The 15,945-nt window shown below is 45.9% G+C and overlaps 1 protein-coding gene across 2 annotated transcripts in view; it reads left to right on the top strand.

Annotated features, from left to right (window-relative positions):
• The first annotated feature begins 8,727 nt into the window (after positions 1 to 8,727).
• The window catches only part of NMT2 (N-myristoyltransferase 2), a 62,064-nt gene continuing 54,846 nt past the window's right edge, over positions 8,728 to 15,945 (top strand). For both annotated transcript variants that reach the window (XM_060097777.1, XM_060097778.1), the window contains exon 1: positions 8,728 to 8,896. In XM_060097777.1, the coding sequence (XP_059953760.1) occupies positions 8,787 to 8,896 (110 nt within the window). In that variant the 5' untranslated portion in view covers positions 8,728 to 8,786. The remainder of the gene's footprint in view (positions 8,897 to 15,945) is intronic.

Genomic DNA, 15,945 nt, shown 5'->3' with positions numbered 1-15,945 from the left:
TCTGCTCTAACAAGAAAACAGGAACTTGCAACGCAGAGCTGTAAGTGCTGTAAGAATTTGCTAAGACACTATTTTGGATAAGTTACATAACCTCGTTGAGGCTCAGATCCCTAAATGGAAAATGAGAATAATGCCTACATCACAGAGCTGTTGTAGAGATCAGTATGAAATAATACGGTACAAAGTCTCTGCTTCAATACCTGACACCATAAATACACACTTGTTTCATCCTCCCCGTCACTTACAGAGAAAATACACAATAAATACTTGTTGACCAAATAAAACAGCATTCACCTGGAACATGATCCTCTTGAATATTTCTGGATATTTGTTTTAAAAAAATCAACTTGACATGCAAAATAAGAGTAAACATAAAAAATCCGAAGGCTGGCCTGGTAGGAATTACTTTAAAATGAAATCATGCTTCATCGTATTTACAAGAAAGCTCTGTAACTACACTTAGTCTCTAACACATTTCCCCTAGATCATGGGAGTATCCATTGTCACCCTCCCTCAGGCATGGAGCCTCTGAATCATGTCCCGCCCCCTCCTGCAACTGGCCCGTTGCTAAAGTGTTGGGGGGTTTTGGTTGTTGTTTCTTAATTTGTGTGTGTTTGGCTGGTTTTTTTTCCTCCACTGTAGAGTCTCTGGGACGGTCTGTGGTCATTTCTCATCTGAAATAAGTCACACTAACTGGCAGTTTTGCCTCCAGACACTGTTCCTTACAAGGCATTCAAAACACTGTAGTGAAATCCATTTCTCCCACCTGCATCTTTGACAACATAATCGGTGGATGCTTCTGTGGTGGATTCAATTTATTCACATTTGATTTCAGGACTCTTTATCAAAGTATCCTAATTATATCACCTCCCCGCTTCACTCACGGGTTCTTTCCCTGCCAATTATGCAAAAGACATTTGGTTTTCTTCTCACCGCTCCAATTCGTCATCAAAGGTTCCTGCTCCCTCTACCCAAGATCCAAGAATTCTTTTTATGCAAAATTCATCTCCAGACCCACAAGCTCCAGGAAACTCATACCAGCAATGATGTGCAGTCACATCTGTCCCACTAAACAGGACCACTTGAACATTTGGTCTTTAACAGGGCAGAAAAACCACTGGACACTGAGAAATCAGTAGTTTTTTTCACTGGAATTGTTAAGTGCTGCCATGCTCTGTGGGAGGCCTGGCCTCACGATAATTCTATACATCTATGTGGTGCTTGAACTTCTTTGAAATACTTTCTCTTGCACAACTTCCTACTATTTCACTTAATGTAATGGCCTCTGAGTCTATCCATGTTGCTGCAAGTGGCAAACCTTAGTTCCTTTTTATGGCTGAGTAGTATTCTGTTGTATATATAATTTATACCACATCTTCTTTATCCATTCATCTGTTGATGGACACTTAGGTTTCTTCCATAGTGTGGCAATTGTAATGTTACTATGAACATTGGGGTGCATGTATCTTTTCAAATTAGTGTTTTCTTTTTTTATTGAAGTCATTGATTTACAATCATATTAGTTTCAGGTGTACCACATAGCGATTCAATTTCTTATAGATTATACTCCATTTACAGTTATTACAAAATAATAGCTATATTCCCTGTGCTGTACAATATATCCTTGTAGCTTATTTATTTTATACACAGTAGCTCGTATCTCTTAATCCCCTACGCCTTTCTCACCCTTTCCCCCCTCCTCCCCCCCACTGGTATCCACTAGTTTGTTCTCTGTATCTGTGAGTCTGTTTCTGTTCTTCTTCTGTAAGTTAGGCTGTGAGGACTAAACAACTCCAGTATCATGCATTGCCTTCTAGCAATTGGTTTCCTTGGTTGATGGCCACGCGATGTACTGCCAGTAGGCAAGATTCTGGTTACACTAAAGGGGGAAAATTGAGGCCAATGAGGATGAGAGAACGTGGCTGGATCCGCACCAGCCCATTTCCACTGCAGAGCAAACGACTGAAGTGCCCGTCCTGAGTGGACAAGAAGGAAAACACTAAGAAATCTCTGTGGGTAAATGGTTGTGTCTAATGAAAAAGTATGACTTAAATCACTTTCTACAAATTTCTGTAAAAACATTCTCCAATTCAGAATTTTTTCAAATTCAACCAGGCTGTAACCCTCAACAAATTTTAACACTGAGGTTTACTCTATGCAAATTTTGTGAATATGTATCTTCCTTGGCCATAAACAGGAATAGGAAGGTACAGGGATCTGAATCTATCTACAGTTTCTTCTTAAAAGGATGGTACCATTTTTGCTCGGAGACACTATTTACAAATAAATAAAATGATACATAGGTGGGTTTTTTTGGCTTTGTTTTTGTCTTTATAAAATAAAATGGGGGCCTCCCTGGTGGCGCAGTGGTTGAGAGTCCGCCTGCCGATGCAGGGGATACGGGTTCGTGCCCCGGTCTGGGAGGATCCCATATGCCGTGGAGCGGCTGGGCCCGTGAGCCATGGCCGCTGGGCCTGCACATCCGGAGCCTGTGCTCCGCAACGGGAGAGGCCACAGCAGTGAGAGGCCCGCATACCGCAAAAAGAAAAAATAAATAAATAAATAAATAAATAAATAAATAAATAAATAAAATGGGTGTGGGACTTCCATGGCAGTCCAGTGGTTAGGACTCCACGCTTCCACTGCAGGGGCCCTGGGTTCAATTCGTGGTAGGGGAATTAAGATCCTGCGTGCCACGCTGTGCAGCCAAAAAAAAACCCATGCTTTCAACCATGCTTTCACATCTCCCTTTCCCCACCCTTAGTGATATCTTGGGCAGATTCCAGAGCTTTCAGTGATTGCAGGTATTAAAAAATTCACTCCAGGGCTTCCCTGGTGGCGCAGTGGTTGATAGTCCACCTGCCGATGCAGGGGACACGGGTTCGTGCCCCAGTCCAGGAGGATCCCATATGCTGCGGGGTGGCTGGGCCCATAAGCCATGGCCGCTGAGCCTGCGCGTCCGGAGCCTGTGCTCCGCAATGGGAGAGGCCACAACGGTGAGAGGCCCGCATACCGCAAAAAAAAAAAAAAAAAGTTCACTCCAGTCACATTCTGTTTGAATCTTTAATCTTTTATCTGTCCAATGCCAAGTCCACCCCACCCTTGGTTCTGGCATTTCCCCGTGGTTCACAGGATTTCTCCACACGCCTGGTTCTGGGGCCTCCAGAGCCCAGGTGGTAGGGAAGAGGGATTAGAGAAAAATGGTGTAACCTGTTTTACTTAATTGGTGCAGATATAATCTCCTCTTGGTTATCAACACCTACTGAGTGGCCAGTATCCAATCTTCATGTGTGTTCCCAAACTTCCGAGGAAATACAGCTGGCTTTCCCAGGAACTTTCTCACCAAGCTGTGACACAACAGGAGTGCCAGTGTGAGCCCGTGAGTGTCTGCATCTTAGCAAGCTTGGGCAAGATGTACATCTTCCTTTCTTGCAGATCAACTGAGTGTGCATGGGAGGTTGCCGGGGAGCCCCAATGACTTGGCTTCAGGGACTGATGTACCGGTGATGGTATTAGCTTGTATAAAGACGAAAGGTCCTAGCAATGAGAAAGCATGTTTTCCTCTTTTACTGTTCAAACAGATTCCCTTCCTCTTCTTCCGTCACATATTTTACTTTTGAAAAAGTGGGAACAAGAATCATGTGCTCACATATGATTCCTGGAAGAAATCTCCGTTCTTAGAAGAACCAAGTTAAACTGTGTCTCTACTTCCCATCTTTAAGTTTTCATGAAAATCCATGGTAGGGATTTTACCATGGATTTCCATGATAAGAAATTTTGCCTGAATGCCTCTGCAAGTAAACCATCAAAAGGTGATGGGTGTGCATATAGGGAGAAATGAGGTGGAAGAGACATTCATTCATTCGTTCATTCTGGGCCAGGCACTGTTGGGTGATAGGGCTACTGAGACCAGTAAATGGAGCAGGACTCTTCAGGCGCTGACAGTCACATGATGGGATGGTTGCAGGCATAGAAAACGATTAATTACTGCACTGGTAACGGAGGCATGAACAGAGGGCCTTGCGAGCAGAGGACACTGAGCAACTCTCTGGTGTCTGGGAAGCTTGACAGGGAAGCAACATTTGACCTGTCATTCGTGATGGATGAGAGAAGGGGGAAGAGAGAAGTGAAATCTGAGTAAAGACCTGGTGCGTTTAGAGACTGGACGGGGTATCCTAGTGGAAACGGTATGCTGGTCATGGGGAGGCTTGGGGAGGGTGAGACCAGAGGCAAGGTGAGGCTAGTTTGTGGGTGGCCTTGAATGCTAACCTAAGGAGCTTTGACTCAGTGCAGAAGGCAATTGGGACTCCCAGAAGGTCTAAGTCAGGGGACTGATCAGATTGCTAGAGAAGGATCATTTGAGTAGCACTGTTGAAAAGGATCTAAAGGGAGGTGGAGGCTGGAGGCAGGGAGTCGTCTCATCTGGGAGGCCCTGGTGGCCTTTGGGTTGCTGGCAGCTGATTCCCTACGCCTCTCTTTGCTTCCCTGTAACCCCACTAGCGTCCCTATCTTGCTCTGCCCCTCCCCGCTTCCGCTCCCTTACCTACTCTCCCTACTTCCTTTACTCTTTTCCTTTCTCCTCCACCCTTTCTTCCTGAGAGGACTGGGAAACCCTAATCCTGGACAGGCTAGAATAGATCCTTTTGCCTCCTTTCGTACTTATACTTCAAGTAAAATTTTCTGATGAGAATGTGCTTCTGGAATAGACAGTCTTTATTCATGAAGGAACTTTGGCACTACACCATCCAGTGATGCGTTGGTGAACAAAGCCTGGGTATATTCACAGGTGGCAACAGGGTGTGGTTGTGAAATGACCTTGTTTACAGACTTAAGGCACCTTCTAGCTCATGCTATGGCATCACCTCTACATCCTCCGGCAGTTTCCTTGGCATCCCCCTCACACCCTACTTTGTCCTACGGGGAGCAAGACAGTCGGACCAACAGTGAAGTTCCATAATGCAGCTGGTCTGGTGGCACCACCCTGCTAGTCCACAATTAGAAATGGAGTCACTTTTTTTTTTTTTAAATTAAGATCACGTCAACCTGAGCGTGAAGCAGACCGGCTATCAGGAAGAGTTAACACAATGCAAAAGTAATGGGCATTGTTTTGGGGAGTACAGAGCGGAACGTGCAAACTTTCAACTTGGCAGGAGTCTTTTTCAGACGTACCCTGATATATAGACAGTTATCGAGTTGATGATAAAGAATCTGTCTATCTTTAAGATTTTCTTTTGGTCTTTGCTTTTCTGTAGTACCTCATTTAGTTATAGCTGTATTAAACAAAACAAAACAAAAAAACACTCCACAACTTAATGGCTTTAAACAACGACCATGGATTATTTCTCACACATCTATGGGTCAGCTGGGCTGTTATGCTGAACTCAGTGGGGCTCGCTCATATGTCTGTGGTCAGTTGGCCGACTGACCAAGAACTGGAGAGCCCAGGAGGTCTGGGCTCACTCCAGGTCCAGCCCACAGGCTCACCTAGGCTTGTGCCTGTGGAGGGGAAGCATTCCACTGGGTAGGGTAGAGCATGCAAGCCTCCCTCTGGCCAGAGTTCATTAGTTCTCATATCAATAAATATGATGTATCCTAGCTACACACCCTGTATCATCAGAATTTCTTTTTGCTGGAAGTAAAAGGATAGAGGAAGCAAAAGGGTATATACTCTGTGCCCAAACTGCCACACCGTCACTTCTGCCAAATGTTATTGGTCATCCCAGAATCAAGTGGTGGGGACATTGGTTCCATCTCTCGATGGGAGGAGCTGCCAACGACAGGAGTAGAGATCTGAGGCCATACTTTTGCAATGAATCTATCAATCTACCTTCTGGACAGTTATTCACATCCTTCTTACATCACATCCATCTTATGTTCACATTTTCCTCTCGCCCACAAGACTCCCCAGCATCTCACCCAAATCACAGCATCAGCCTCAAAGTTCAGGATCTTATGATTTACAATGATACAATGTTATTCATACAACAGAATGTTATTCATACAACAGAATATTATTCAGTCTTAGAAAGGAAGAAAATTCTGATACATGGTACAACACAGATGAACCTTGAGGACATTTTGCTAAGGGATAAGCTAGTCACAAAAAGACTGTATGATTCCATTTATACAAGGTACCTAGAGTAGTCAAATTCAGAGGGATAGAAAGTAGTCAGATCCATAGGTGGTTGCCAGAGGCTGGAGAGAGGGGTAAATGGGGAGTTGTTTAACGGTTATAGTTGCAGTTTTGCAAGATGAAAAAGCTCTGGAGGTGGGCTTTCACAACAATGTGAATGTACTTGACACTACTGAACTGTACACTTAGAAATGGTTAAGATGGTAAATTTTATGGTATGTGTAATTTAGTGCAATTTTTTTCAAAGCAAAAAGTTACCGTAGTTTAAATAAAACAAGACTAATTATACAACTATGATCTTACATCTATAATAAGAGATGAGTCAAGTAGGATAGGAAATTTCCAAGAGCTTCTTTTAACACACTAGTAACCACTGTACAGTACTCTCTTCCCCCAAATAAATGTTGGATCTGAGATTCTAGAAGATACCACCTGCTTCCAGTCCCCCAAATTCTGGGATTAAACCAGAGGAAGAGGCAAAATTTTTCAGAAACATAGTGAGTTTCTATGCATAACAATAGGATTTAAGAATTTTCCAGAGTTGTCGGCAAACTCTGTCCTCCTTCAAATGATTCATGATGACACACGTTTGTATTATGTAATACCTCCATCCAGTACCAAAAAGTCATCTGGGCCAACTTCTTTGCATTCTGGGGAACAGATGTTCCCTATTTATCATTGTTTTCCAGTGTTTAACTGTTTTTTTTTTTTTTTTTTTTTTTTTTTTTTTTTGCGGTACGCGGGCCTCTCACTGTTGTGGCCTCTCCCGCTGCGGAGCACAGGCTCCGGACGTGCAGGCTCAGCGGCCATGGCTCACGGGCCCAGCCGCTCCACGGCATGTGGGATCTTCCGGGACCGGGGCACGAACCCACGTCCCCTGCATCGGCAGGCGGACTCTCAACCACTGCGCCACCAGGGAAGCCCTTAACTGGGTTTTTATACCCTCATTTTAATATTTCTCCAGGATTGTTTTCTTATTCTTTTTGAGAGGTTCTCAGTCAACATTTCTTGAGAACTCATATAAATAATACGTGTCTGCTGACTCTGCTTTGTATTTTAAAAACATTTTAGAGAACCCTTCCAATAGGCTACAGCAACTGATGGGGCAGATTTGCAGCATCCTGCTGACTCTACCCAACCAGGATTCCGTTAGCCAGCTCTTCCCGTTCACAGGGACGAGCAGCGGGAAATTCACTCATCTATATTTGCCTAAAGTTTGAAGCCAGAGGCCACATGTGACTTTCTGCCTCAGAAATCACTGCAATTGTGAAAGAAAGCATTGTATTTCCTTCGTGGTTTGGCCCCATTTTGCACTTCGTACAGAACCTTTGCTGGCTCAACCTCAGTCAGTCATAAAAGTCTGGTGAACTTTGAAATAGCTCTGCAATTTTTGTCTCTAGATACTTCTATCTTACCATATTTTAAGGGCATGGTCTTGCTTGTGGGGAAAAAAAGGAGCCCCAAAATGCTCCCAATGCCTTTTGCAAGAAAAGGACCCGCACCAAAAATTTCAGGTAGCTTTTAAAAGTCTCTTTTTTCCTCTCTGAGCATTTCTGATAACTATCTTTCCACTGCCTTTGTAAAGCCATGTAGGCTTCCCATGACCCAGTGGGACCTTGAACTCTGCTCATGAAAGGAGAACAAAGGAAGGGACCGGGGTGTACAGACTGCAACAGCAAATAAGAGTTTGGACTTCACCCGCGTTTTATTTGGCAATCCGCGGGGTGCCTCCTTCCCCTCCTGCGTTCACGGGGAGAGAAAAGGGACCATTTGAGCCTCGAAGGCCACCCACTTTTGCTTGGAGGTTTAGGTCATAACCTTCACTTGAGGACGCCAGCGTGGCCTCACTCACTGACACTGTGCAAGGCCCCAGCATCATGGACAAGTCTCACTTCCCCAAAGATGGTTGTGGTCCAAGCCGTCCAGCAAAAACAGGGGCAGTTCCACATTTTTCTCTGTCAAGAGTTTTAAGGCTGCGAGTCTCCTTGGAACGGAGAGGCGGGAAGCCTGGAAGCACTCTGTTTTGACTCTGGCTTTGATTTTATAGTATACTGGAAAGACAGAGACACATGAAATGGAACTTTTACAAAGCGTACGTGGTTGGAGATGAGGTGAAGGGGGGGGGTTAGGGTTCTGGAAATCAGTGGTCTTGGCACGCCTATCCCTGAGTAAAAATTTCCTGCAAAGAGTTAAAAGTCTTCCTAATACGAAGAGGTGTAAAATCGCGTTGCCTGTGCTCCCAAAACGAAGACTCAGGATTCGGGGTCTTCAGGTTGCGCCATTCAGAGGCGAGCGCAGGGTTCAGGCACCGGCCGGGAATCCAGGACTACGCTCATGCGCGCGGCGGGCCGCGACGGTGTACCCCTACTGCCCTCCGCCCCGCCCGCTCCCTACCCCGGGCCGCAGGGGCGCGCGGACCGCCCTCCACCCAACCCGGGCCGCAGGGGGCGGGCCCGGGGGGGCGGGGCGGAGCCAGGCGAGGAGGGGCGGGGCGATGCGAGGACGGGCGGGGCCAGGAGGGCGGGCACGCCTGCGGCTCCGGTTCTGAGGAGACGGCGGGCGGCGCTAGAGGGAGCTGCTCGCCGCGCCGCCTCCGCCGCGCCGGCCCCCAGCGCCAGCTGCCCGGAGCGCCGCCCCAGCCCGCGCCGCCGCGATGGCGGAGGACAGCGAGTCCGCGGCCAGCCAGCAGAGCCTGGAGCTGGACGACCAGGACACGTGCGGGATCGACGGGGACAATGAAGAGGAGACGGAGCACGCCAAGGGGTAGGCGCGCCCGGGGCTCCTCGCGGGCGCCGGCTCCGGGGCGCGGCGGCCGCACAGCTGAGCGGTGGGCGGCCCCCCGCGTGGCTTTCGCGGGGCTCACGGGCGGCGGGAGGTCCGGGGGGCGCGTCTCGCTCGCGGAGCCGCGCGGCGGAGGCGAGGCCTCGGGTGGGCGGGGAGGCGCGGGGACCCGCCACGCCGCTGTCACCTGCCGCGCGGCCCGCCGGCCCTCGCGCGTCCCCATCCCGGCAGGCGTGAGACTCGGTGGCACCGAGGGGGGCGCGGCGCCCTTCCCTTTGTGGCGGCGCGGCCGGGGGGAAGTGGTCCTCCTCTCTCCGCTCCTTGTCATCTTCTCCTGAAGTCCTCCCACCCCTCCCCCAGCCGCCACCACCACCGGGAGAAAAGAGCCGCTGATGGCGTGGAGCGGCTTGAGATTCGCCCCTGCCCGTTTCGGCGCCGCTGGAGGGGAGCTGCGGAAAGTTGTGCCGCCCCGGCCGCCCCGCCCCGCGCCGGGCCGGGCCAGGCCGGGGGCGCCCGGGGTCCCGGCCAGGCTCCCGGGGACGCGCAGGTTCGCCGCCGCCGAGCGGGTCCGCATCTCTAGAAGTGGGTCCGACCTTGATTTCAGCTCAGTCTTGGGGAGCAGCTCCCGCCGACCGGACCCGATCCTGCTTGCTGGTTGATGTCCAGAGCCATGCGTTTTAACACCTGATCAGGTTTCTTCCTCCTTTAACTGGCTCGTTTTCTCCCTCGCAGACTTGATTTGCTCTCCGGTTGGAGAAAAGATTGCTTCCGGTGGGGGGGGGAGGGTATTGAAGTTCTGTTTTTGTAGGTAGAGGAGGTCATTTTAAATGCTGCCTGGGGTTTACGTTACCCTTTTACCCAGTTGAATGCGAACTATGAGCTGGCACCGAGCACTCATCCCCTTAGAAGTGAGATTTTACAAACCATGGTGACCGGGGAAGAAGTGGGTCAGCTTAAGAACATGATAGGGAGGCCGTAGTCACAGATGGCTTATTGATTCAGTTCATTGAGAGGATTCTTTAAATGCTTGATGATTTAAAGTGTAAAGTATTTGCATTCTATTTAACGTCTGCTTGAAGATTTAAGAAAGGAACTTTGAGCTTTACTGTGTTATAAAATATTAAAAGATCAAGAAAAAGAAAAGCTGACTAAATGTATCTTTCATTGGCATGAATATTTTTCAGTGGCAGCTGCAAGTACAGAATGTTATCAGTCTGGTCTAGAATGTTTTTTTTTTTAAAGAGAGGAAAGGAAATTCTGCAGACATCTGAGCTTGACTTCTGTTTGTGCAGTGATAGAAATTTGTCTGTGATAGATAGCTAAATATAGATATGTTATTGAAACAGTGGCCCTGGTGCCAGAAATGGGCCCAGATGCAAATATGATGCATTACCCAAAAAACTTTAGCTCCTGTCTTTCTGGCAAGGCCCTGGACGTCTGCCTTCTCCACTGTAATGTCTGTTTGTTGTTCTTCATCCTTTGGAAGGTTTGATTATGTACTTCTTTGCTTATACAGTCAAGAATGTCCATGGTACAGACAGTTACTCACCTGTGTACCCATTGATCAGGACCTGCCCCCATCTGTGTACCCATTGATCAGGACCTGCCCCCCGGGAACCTTGCAGGAGGCTGTGCGAAATTCCCAGATTAGCACCCAGAAGCATCTCCATGCCTTCTTCAGACATTTTCAGTTTTGTACATCAGCACATTAATTATATGTTAACACAGTTACTCAAAATTAGAGCTGCTCAATGGACTGAAAGGTTTTCACCAAGAACAGATAACATGATTTCAGCTTCTAGAAGGAAGAAATGGTTGTAATGGGTTTATTGTAGTCTATTAAAATGTAAGGAGAAGGGGCTTCCCTGGTGGCGCAATGGTTGAGAGTCCGCCTGCCGATGCAGGGGACACGGGTTCGTGCCCCGGTCCCGGAAGATCCCACATGCCGCGGAGCGGCTAGGCCCGTGAGCCATGGCCGCTGAGCCTGTGCGTCCGGAGCCTGTGCTCCGCACCGGGAGAGGCCACGACAGTGAGAGGCCCGCGTGCCGCAAAAAAAAAAAAATGTAAGGAGATTAGTGAAAATCCAAGTTGCTGTGCTAGTTGGTCTGCTTTCCTGGATTTGAACTCAGATGCTGTGTGCCAAATTTGGGGGAGTAATTGTGTTTTATTTGGCTCGGGTACTGATGATATGGCTCAGTGGAAACCTAGATTTTTTTCTTAAGTAGCTCAAGTTTGTAAATGTTAAATTTTGAAAGACTCCTCTTTTTGACACCTGGCCTCTTCATTCCACCAGTTTAATCAGGTGACAAATAATGAGGCTTTGGAGGAATGGGTATGTATACACTTTACCTTTTAAAGGCGAGTTATCACTTTGAGGCCACTAGGTATGGGTCAGTGCACAAAGCAGTCATTAACTAAATAGTACCCTTGTGGCCTGTAAGAATTAATTCACCCACACTATTGAGTATAATGTATTTACTGGTTGTCTTAGACATATTAAAACTAGAGCCTCAGGGAAAAGGAAATTACCAAATTAGACTCTTTTGTCTGCACAATGTAAATACTACTGTGTATGCTTTTCTTTCATTTTTGTAGAATTTTTTTTTATGAATTAAAACAGGTATTTCATTTTGTGGATAATGCCAGAAGTCCATAAATGAAATATGACTTTTGTTCAGTTAAAAGCAGTGGCTGACATATTATAAAATACTTGCATCTCACTATCTCTGTATCTTATTTTTTGTGGAAAATGTGCTCTTCGTTTAACTTTTTGGTCCACCCAAGTATGAAAGTGGCACACCACTACCCAGATTTCATGAATTCCAAAAATCATGGGGGAGGGCAGGGATTATCCATTTTAATTAGCAAGACTAAATTCAGAAAAGTGTAGCTTTATTATCTTCAAACGATAATGCAGCAATTAGAAGTAGACCAACAGAGGACTACCGAGAAACATGCTTTAAATATTGCTTGGGCACATGATTTACAGTTAGGGGAAGTGTGTCTTTGTAAAGCGTTTGAGGGAACTTGAAAACTCTAAAGCATACTAAAAGTTCTAAGGTAGGACTGGCAGTCCAGTGCTTAGAATTCTGCACTTCTACTGCAGGGGACATGGGTTCAATCCCTAGTCAGGGAACTAAGATGCTGCCTGCCACGCAGCAGCAAAAAAATGTTCTAAAAAAATGTTCTAAGGTAATCTGTCTACATAGGTAGGAATTACCTTCACCTATCTTCTTCTCCTTGCCCCGTTGATCTGCATCTTCTCCATTTGTAAAATAGAGTGGGTCCTGGTCTTTATCTCTTAGCCTGCCTACCCCGCGTTAAGCATAGTTACTGCCCCGTGCTGGAAACGGGAGCACACAGTTGGCCCTACATGAAATTAGCCTTCAAGTTGGCAAATCTCTCTCCTTGCTTTACCAACACTGGCTTGCAAAATGCATAGTTCCTGGATGAACTGGTGTGTTTCATCTCCTTTTCACGCAGAGAGCCTTGCCCTCATTATTCACTGAGGTGAATAGAGGCAGCGACCAAGAATATTTACATAGGGAATAAAATAAGCATATATGAAGATGCCTGTGTTGGCAGATAAATGACCAAATTATTCCCTGGGGTAAATCTGAAATAGTTTTGGTATTTGAGGGGTATTCCCAGACATTTTAAATAAGTTATTTTTCTTAGAAAAATTAGAGATCTGGTATTTGGGAAGATTAAAATTAAAACTTTGGAATTCTTTGAACAGAGACCCTAACCTCTCTTTTCTTACCCCCAATTTAAAGAGGAAAAATGGAAGTTATTCTGTGTGCACTGTGTTGTTAGTTCTGATTTTATCTGTTGTTGAGATGGGCGGTGGGAACTTCTCCTTAGTCAACTGTAGAGTCGGTGGGAAGATGCAAAAAATTACTGTAACTCTCCAGAGATTTTTCTTGTCATGGAAAACTTACGGGCTAATTCAGAGCCGCGCCTCTGAAATGTGATCTGTTATCAATAGTATAAATCTAGATGGAAAGGTGAGCTAACAGCCTTTGCCCAAGCAACCTCCCAATTTAGGGGATGACATTTAAAAGTATCAAATGTCGGTTCAGGCTTAACATCTGAAAGGGTGACATCACCCTGAGGCCCAGAACAAACTTCTTGCAGAGCTTGGCTAAACTCTAGAAAGTCTCCAAGTATAGGCCACCTACTGTGCCATCTTGAAATTGTTTATTAACCTGAGTGTACACAGTAGATATTTATGAGTTCAAGTTAGTTACTGGGTTAACCCTGGGGTTGGAACCCTGGGTTGGAACCAGGTTCTGTACCAAGTTCAAGAAAGAGGTTGGTTGGTTGGTTTGTGGTTACTCCCATTGAAAATATGTAAATGACTTTTACTCATTGTCCTCTAAAATATGCTTATTAAAAATGCAAACAGTAAAGTATATGGAGAGTAAAAGCCCCCATCATCTCATTTCTAAGAGCTACCACTATTGACAGTGTAATCAAGCCAGACTTATTTATATTTATATACATATATATACACCCACACACATATTTACATAAATAAGATCGTACTTTATACTTTATACACAGCCGCTTTTGTTATCTATTACTTTCCACTGACAATTAGCATTTATATTTATCTGTTGATATGTATATATAAATGTATAGTTAACATAAATAGGATCATACTTTACATAGACTCATATTACGTTGTATTTTGCACTGACTGTGAGTGTTGTCTGCTAGACCTTTCTGCGGTGATGGAAATGTCCAATACAGAGGTCACTGGCCACTTGTGACCAGTGTGACTTAGGAGACGACTTTTAAATTTTATTCATTTTTAATTCATTTAAATTTAATAGCCCCATGTGGGTCATGGCCATTGTGTTGGACAGCTCAGATCATATCCTGACTTTGAATTTTGTAAGCCTTCTCGGTACTCAGAATATTTCCTTATTCTTTTCTTGTGTTTTGCAGAATATGTCAACTTTCCATTCTTCCTTTTTTTTTTTCTCCTTCTAGTGGTTTAGGAGCTCTGTATCCTATTTTTCTTCTTCTAGGAATTATCATTAATTTCAAGCAAGCTTGCTTTTTTTCTGTATTTCTCTATCAATGTCAAAAATTAACCAATGTCCAAAATATTCTGTGTACTACCAAACAAGACAAACCATGTAGGATGTTTGGATTTCTCCTTCCTTTACAATTCCTAGATTTTGTTGAAATAATCTGAAATTTCAATTCCATGTGGCTTCTTTTATTTTTGCTCTTATATCATATTAAAGCTTTTTTCTTAACTATTAACGTTACAGTCACATCCATAGTATCAAAAACTTCTTAAACTTTCCTGACTGCATTACTGTTTTCATTGCTTACCACTATTTCTTATATACTACACCCTCTCCTTTTCTTCTTTGACTATTTTCTCCCTTAATTTTTTTTTTTTTTTTTTTTTGCGGCACACGGGCCTCTCACTGCTGTGGCCTCTCCCGTTGCGGAGCACAGGCTCTGGACGTGCAGGCTCAGCGGCCATGGCTCACGGGCCCAGCCGCTCCGCTGCACGTGGGATTCCCCCGGACCGGGGCACGAACCTGCGTCCCCCGCATCGGCAGGCGGACTCTCCACCACTGCGCCACCAGGGAAGACCTCCCTTAATTTTTTTATTACAGCCGGCGGACGATATATTTTCTAACCTCTTATATGTCTGAAGATGCCTTTTTTTGCTCTCACGCATGAACCAGAGTCTGGGTGTAAGTGTAATTCTGTGATAATCATTTTACTTCAAACTCCAGAAACGTTGTTTTATTATCTTCTAGCATTTAGTGGAGCAGATGTTTCTCTGCCAATCTGCTTCTCTTTCTTTTATAGGTAGCCGTATTCTTTTTCTTTGTTTAGACTTGTTTTTAGTCTAGAAGCTGGTAGGATTTTTCTCCCAATTTTCCTAAAACCCAAGTGTTTCCACATCCTTTAACATTCCAGGGTCTCTTTTTTCTTTAATACCTAACAAAATGGCTCAAGCTCATACGTATTTGTGGCGGTCTCGTGGGGACCGAGGTTTTCGTGGTCCTCCAGCACGTCCACGTGGCCCCAGCTGGCCCATCACTAGCTCTTAATGCTTTGGATCCTATAGCATTTCTCCCCAGACCTTTGACCCTGGTGGAATCCAGTCAGCTCTCTTTCACCCCCTCCCCCGGCAGGAACCACTAATACAGGGCTGTCCTGCACAGCATTTGCTGAAGCTTTTGTGAATCAAGAGTGCAGGGGTTTGCTTATAGCCTAGGGCAGAAAACAACTTCCAGTTCAATGTCAGACATCATTGTTCACCAAAGGGATTTACTGGCGCCCATCCTCCGCTCCCCCCTAGGCCACGGCCTCCCTCAGCGTCCCTCTGAGAGTGGTCTCTTAATCCTCGGACCTCTGCCTTTCCTCCAAGTTCAAGGTCCAGCTCCAGTGTCCTTTCTTTCATGACACCTTCTCCGGTCATTAGAACTGAGGGTGACAACCCCTCGCGCAGGCCCTGGGACCCTTACTGAGCGTATCCTTCACGCGTGCCTCTCCACCAGTCACTCTGCCCCCCAGCCATCTTCTCAGGCAGACCCTTGTTTTACGGGAAGGAAGCTCTGGCTCATAGGTAAGTGACTTCTCCAGGGTCACATGGTGCGTTGTAGGTGGGAACAGAGTTTTTGGTGTCTCTCTCTTCTTTTTTTTTTTTTTTCCTTTGGCCTTACCACGCAGCTTGTGGGATCTTAGTTTCCCAACCAGGGATTGAACCCACACCCTCAACAGTGAAAGTGCTGAGTCCTAACCACTGGACCTCCAGGGAACTCCTGGTGTCTCTTGTTTAACATGTATGTGTAACATCTACACACTGGCTCACATAAAAGATTTTATTTTACACATACAATAGGTTGTCTTGAAATAAAGCATGGCTGAACTTTATTAGAATTGAGGACCAGCAGGTCAGGAAGGTGGGTCTCTCTGTCTGTCTAGCCTTTCCTCCATCAGTCCGCTACCAGCAGGCTGGGTCCAGGCAGGGGTGGCAGAGGGTAAGCCGGCAG

The sequence above is a fragment of the Mesoplodon densirostris genome, chromosome 4 (assembly GCF_025265405.1).
Source record: "Mesoplodon densirostris isolate mMesDen1 chromosome 4, mMesDen1 primary haplotype, whole genome shotgun sequence".
NCBI lineage: Eukaryota > Metazoa > Chordata > Mammalia > Artiodactyla > Ziphiidae > Mesoplodon > Mesoplodon densirostris.
The sequence above is the reverse complement of the archived record's forward strand: the minus strand, read 5'-3'. Positions and strand labels throughout refer to the sequence as shown.